This window comes from Phaethon lepturus, unplaced genomic scaffold (genome assembly GCF_000687285.1).
Source record: "Phaethon lepturus isolate BGI_N335 unplaced genomic scaffold, ASM68728v1 scaffold23650, whole genome shotgun sequence".
Classification (NCBI taxonomy): Eukaryota; Metazoa; Chordata; class Aves; order Phaethontiformes; family Phaethontidae; genus Phaethon; species Phaethon lepturus.
In genome coordinates this window covers 4,302-10,036 of record NW_010512949.1, presented here as the reverse complement: position 1 = coordinate 10,036, position 5,735 = coordinate 4,302, and the positions used below count along the sequence as shown (strand labels likewise).

Here is a 5,735-nt window from a genome sequence, read left to right as displayed (position 1 = left end):
GCTGCCCTCCATGCTGGAGCAGGCTGCCCTCCATGCTGGAGCAGGCTGCCCTCCATGCCGCATCCCGGGCTGGCTCCCACCCAGAGTCCCTTCCAGAGAGCTGTCCGAGTCTGTATGCAGGTATGGGACAAGCAGCTCTCTCCCAAAACTTGGTTTTGCATTTCTTCTGCACCTCCATTCCCTGTCCTGCCTCTTGCCTAGTTAGATATAACTTCTGGAGTGGCGAGGAAGCTTCTTGCACACAGTACCAGGAAAGATCAGCGGGAGACTGGTCTCCACCAAACCCCGTGATGTTTCTACAGGTATGGGACATCTCAGCAATGCAGTCAGAATTAATCCTTTAAGAAAAATACCTTTTTTTCCAAAATCTGAATTAACCACAGGAAACCAAAGCAGGCTGCAGTTCCTGGCCTTGTTTTTTGCAACCAATTTTGCCCTTTTAAACCTACATAGCAGGGCACAATATATACCAGCGGGGGATTGAGAAAACCCTTTGTGCACGACTCAAGAATATCCTGGGAGGAGCAGGGAAACCCTGCCGCCTCTCTCCTCAGTGCTCAGCCCTTCAAATATTTACCTGGAAAACTTCCCCAAACTCTCTAGTGTCTAAATCTGCAAATGCCAAATGGAAGTGAGGAAATGCTGGGCATGAAATATAAGCCAGGTTGGTACATAACTGAGAGCTCTGGGAAAAAGTGTGCCAAGAGAACCGGCAAGCAGTGTCCAACCTTCCATCCCTGCTCATATGGGAATTTCCTAATTAGTCAGTAGCTTTCCTCATGTTGCCAAAGCAATCCTCTAGCAAAGCCTTCTTTCTCCCTTGAAAGCAACTGGTGTCACCGTTCTGTTCAAGAGTTATTTTGGAAATGAGGTCTAAAGAGAGTTATCAGGGAAAGACTGCAAAATACCAGTCCAGGCAACTACCACCCCACATCCAGGGATGCTTCTACTCTGGTTCTGCAACTGGCCCCACTGGGAAGAGTTGAGCAAATACAAAATCTAGAGCCACGCTCATACAGTGAGCCATCAACCGACGTCTCAGCTTAGAATAAGCTTAAACTGGATTCAGTTTTAAGAGGGGCATGAAAGAGTTCATAAATAGTTTTTCATATGTATTAAGTGGGTCAGTTCTGGGCTCCCCAACCAGCATCCCCAACCCTGGGCAAATCCCATCGCCTCTCAATGCCCCAGCAACAGTGTGTTGCAATAGTGACCTTCTCTGTGACGCGCTTAAAAAAGAAGAATCCTGTAAAAGAGCAGGAGGAAGCAGAAAAAAGGTCTTGTCGGATCGTTAATGGGCTTGCCAGGAGGATCATGCCAGCGCAGCTCTGCTAGCCAAGCCCCCGGCAGAGATGCAGGCTGAGGAATTGCCTTTGCTAGTGGGGTTTATGATCCCACCTTCCCCAAGGGAATAAGCCAAAAGAAGGAGGAAACACTGCATTTACAACACGCCGTAAGAACTGTTTTTTCTTCGGTCATAATGCAAAAAACCTACCTTTAGTTTCTGTTCACAGACCCATGCACAGCTGTCCTAAACCTGGCTCCTTCTCTGAGGCCAGCATTGGTGCAACAGCTCAGGCTCTCTGCCCGCGCTGGGTAACTCCATGCACCCCATCAGAGGACACTGAGGCACCAGGGCCACCACAAACCCGTCCTTGTGGAACAGAGCACCTGCCACACCACACATAAGCCAATAAGCCCAGCTCTAACATTGGAGGCTTTTTAGAGCCACAGTAGTCCCCCTTCCCCATGAAATGCTTTTCTCCTCGCTAGCAGGGTACATGCTGGACCGGTGACTTAGCCTATATCTATGCAGCATCTTAAATAACATCCCGTTTTCCTAGAGATCCTCATTTCACCTCCAGATTTGGGATTTTACTTTACACCACAACAGGTTTGACAATGCTGCAAGGCAGCGGGAGGAAAAAAAATTTTTTCCATATTTGAAACTTTGACCCCAGCTTTCAAAAGCTTTGATGACAGCTTTGATCTCCAAAGGCTGCATCAGCTTTCCCAGCCTCCTGAAGCCAGCCCTTCAGCTATGGCTTTTCTAGTTTTATCTGCGCACACCCTCCCCTGCCCGCGTTTTGCTTCCGAAAGTCCATCCAAGCACATCGGCCTCGAGCAGACAAATGCAAAGCTGCAAGTTTCTCAGTCCTTACGATTTTAGGCAGCTCCAGCGAATCTTGCCTCATGTACCTACTGCACGGTGGGTTTGGCAGCCGCCGGGTGCTCCTCCACCACGGCCAACGGCCCCGTGAGCTGTCACTCTGAGTACACGGCATCAAGCAGGACAAGCAAGTGGGTGTGAAACAGGGCGCACCCAGGGCGTCACGGTGCTTGCTTTGAAGAGCTTGCTGCCCTGATTCTGTAAGGAGCAGGGTGGAGCAGCCCTGCCATCCTTATGCAAGCCAAGGTCACACCGAGTTTGGGCTGGAGCTGCCAAATTTCCCTGGAGCAGGGCCATCAGGAGGGGGCAGGGAAAAGAAATGGCTCCACGTGGATCAGCTGTGGGTCCAGCCCCGTGGCTGGGGCAAGGATCTGACCCCAAGGGAGGACCCACTCCGTGAGCTGCTGGGAGCCACACCATGAATGATCTACCATGCAGAAAATTGATTAAGCTACAGGGTGCACTCGGTGTCAGAGCATCTGGCCCTTCGCAGGCACAGTTTGGTTTATTGATTTACAGCGATCCACGGCACAGAGGCACCCAGGCCAGGAGAGAGCCATCGTGGACCATGCCCGCTGACCTCCAGCACTGCGCCGTTGTCACCACTGCATCCTGGCCCACTGCTGCTCCTGTCCTAGTTCACAGCACCTTGTCACTATGTGAACAATCATTTAAAAAAAAAAAAAAAAGAAAAAGAAAATTCCCAGGAAAGCAGAAGTGGGTTAGCCAGATTAAGAAAAATACGATACTGGTTTGATACCAAGGTGGTGCCATACAGATAAAGCACACATGATGTACAGGGACCTGCTCTTTGGGATCTTTCTAAAGTCCTATGCTAAGAAATTATGAAAATAAAGGTGGGGAATTGCAAAGCATACAGCAAATGCACAGCACACCGCAATTTTTTTGTTAAATGAAGGAGCAGAAATACAGGGAGTAGTTCTCCTTTCAGTCCAATTTTAACCAAGAGGAAAAAAAGGACCTGTGGGTTTGTAATGCTTGTGCGCTGCATAAACAAGAAACCGTTCCTCTGTCCCATCCTGCAGCACCCGCACGCTCTCCCCAGGGACTTCGGGAGCAGAGCAGCTCCCAAAGCAGATTATGGCTTTTGCAGCCCAGCGTTGTTTTGCAATGAGACTTTTTTTTCCTCTCCCTCTCTCAGGACTGAAGTCTCATTAGGAAGGGAGGGCGACGCAATCTGGCCTAGTTTTAAAACACTCGCTGGAATAAGGAGAGATTTCGGCACCTGGGGCCGAATGCAGGAATGTTGGCTTTGCTGGCCAAGTCCCTCCCTGTCCTGCCACCCAGAAGGAGCTGCAACTGGAAACTGCAGAAGCTTGCCGGGCTTATACGTCGTGCCTCAGTTTCCCCAGCTGTAAAAGAGAGGCAGCAGAGAGGCTGGCAATCACTAGCTGCAAACGGCACTGTGCCATAATTCAAATCGAGCGTATTGTGCGTTGGCTTTCTTCAAAGTCGGCTTGATGTTGTACTCCTCAGGCTTTTTTATTAATTGCACTGCATAAAAAAACAGGGTATGTGATCTTAGTGGAGGTTAGCCCCATGCTCTTTGTACTTTCCTTTTTCACTGGCAGGCACGAAGACTGCTCAGACCTGCTAAAAACCCTACGGACATGCTGATGGCAGAGAGAAAGCGTTGGATTTAGGACAGGCAGGCACCTTGGGTTTAGGACAGGCAGGCGCAGGAGCGCTCTCTTGCTCACCCATAACCGATGCTCTCCTCTGCAACCTGAGCAAGGCTGACACGCAGCGCTCCTTTGCCCGAGGAGCTACCTTTTTAGCAGCCCAGCCACTTATGATACCGTTTTATAAATAATAATAGCTTTTAGGAGGCCTGCCTCATAGTGAGCCCTAAATCAAATTAAAAAGCCGCTCGACTGGGCGCAGGCTGAAATGAGGAGCTGCCCTGAAGTACACCCAGCTCTGAAGAGCCCAGTTGTCCTCGTTTCCTTCAGCCAGTTTGGGCTGGATGAAGCTCCCTGTCTTCTCTAAGACAAGCGATCACAAGATAGGGAAAACAGCGGAGGAGGAAAGAAGATAACCTTCAGTTATAGCTGCAATAGCTGTAAAGGTTACGTGCAGCCATGAAAACGTTGTTACAAACCTATACATTGTAAACACCACGATTAATTCAATCCCCACCAGAAAAAAAACACCATTAAATTGGGGATTCTCACCAATTGTATACAAGGATTGCATTATCTCATTTTAAGTTTTAAGCGTTGCAATTTCCATCTCAGCTGTACCTCTGGAGTTTAAGGCTTCTCATAAAAGTGGAGCTAGCTTGTGGTTTAAGGGAACTATCACCGGAGGAAGAGTTACAGTCCTACGGTCTCTTGAATGAAGTGGGATCATGTTGAAATTAAATGTGAAGCCTTCAGGCTTTCCTGCAAACGTTTTCAAGTCTTAAAATCAGAGAGGGGAAAATGCGTAACTATTTGCTACAGCCTGCTCCTAATCAGGGCACTGAAATCTCCTTTGCGCAGAAATGCTTTAGCAAAGGAAATCAGGGCTGCAAAACAGCCTTTATGTAACAGCGATGATTTTTCCCGTCTGCGCTAAGAGCTGTGCCAGTTCTCTGCTTCTCGATAATTGCCGTACAACCCATTAGAGGAGTATTTAACTTGATGCGTCACTGGAGCGGCAGCTCAGCTCCAGGCGCTGCCGTTGCCGGGCAAACGCCACTGCAGGCAGGGCTAACGCCGGTCTGATCATGAAAAGGCCAAACCAGGGGAGTATCGGACAAAAAAAAGCAGCCTGCGAAGTTAGGAAATTGAGCTGGGGATCCCAGCGCTACCAGTACATGTTTGCAGGGGGTAGGAGTGGTGGTAGAGGTGCTCTTAGGGCATCGTGCATCCCAGCTCAGGGCGGCTCTCCTGGCTCAGCTGCCGGAGAAGTCCCCTGGCTTCCCAGGGACGAGATGGCTACAGATGCATCCACACCAGATATCGGATAAAATCTGGAGAGCGATGGAACAGATAGGAGGACCCAACGCCTATGTGAGCCACGCTGGGGGACTTTATAGTGGCTTAATGGGTGCTTAAGTAAAGGTGCTGCCAAAGCATCCGGTGAAAGCACCGAGCCTCAGTCTGCGGTGAAACCGAGCGCGAGGAATGGCACCACCTCACCTCCGAGTCCTTGTCCAGCTGGTTCCTGACCACAATCATGTTGTACAGTACCCGGTCGTCGTCCGCCTCCGTGTGGGTCACGTCGTGCGGGGTGCTCCACAGGTTCTGCTCCTCGTCCCGCGCCAGCGTGGCTCCGAAGGAGGCGTAGGGGTTGTTGTTACTGCAGAGAGGGGAGAGGAGAGGCAGCGTTAGCTACCGCAGCGTCACGCTCCCTCCTTTTACCTTCCCAGGGTAAAGTGCCTGCTTCTGTGGCATCCCCTCTGGCAGCCCCATGTCCTGCCTGGGAGAGGGGAGGAAGAGGAGGAGGGGGGGGAATGGAAAGACTGCCAGAGTTTTTTACTTTAGCAAACATCCCGACCACGCAAGTCACAGTTCAAACCAGGCAGTGCTGTCATGAAAGACATCAGACACACAGATTT

The 5,735-nt window shown here is 50.3% G+C and overlaps 1 protein-coding gene across 1 annotated transcript in view; it reads right to left on the bottom strand.

Annotated features, from left to right (window-relative positions):
- Positions 1 to 5,508, bottom strand: part of MREG (melanoregulin) — a gene marked incomplete at both ends in the record, with an annotated part of 11,576 nt that extends 6,068 nt beyond the window's left edge. The window contains one exon of the mRNA XM_010288810.1: positions 5,317 to 5,508. Within this exon, the coding sequence (XP_010287112.1) occupies positions 5,317 to 5,508 (192 nt within the window). The remainder of the gene's footprint in view (positions 1 to 5,316) is intronic.
- Positions 5,509 to 5,735: the final 227 nt, after the last annotated feature.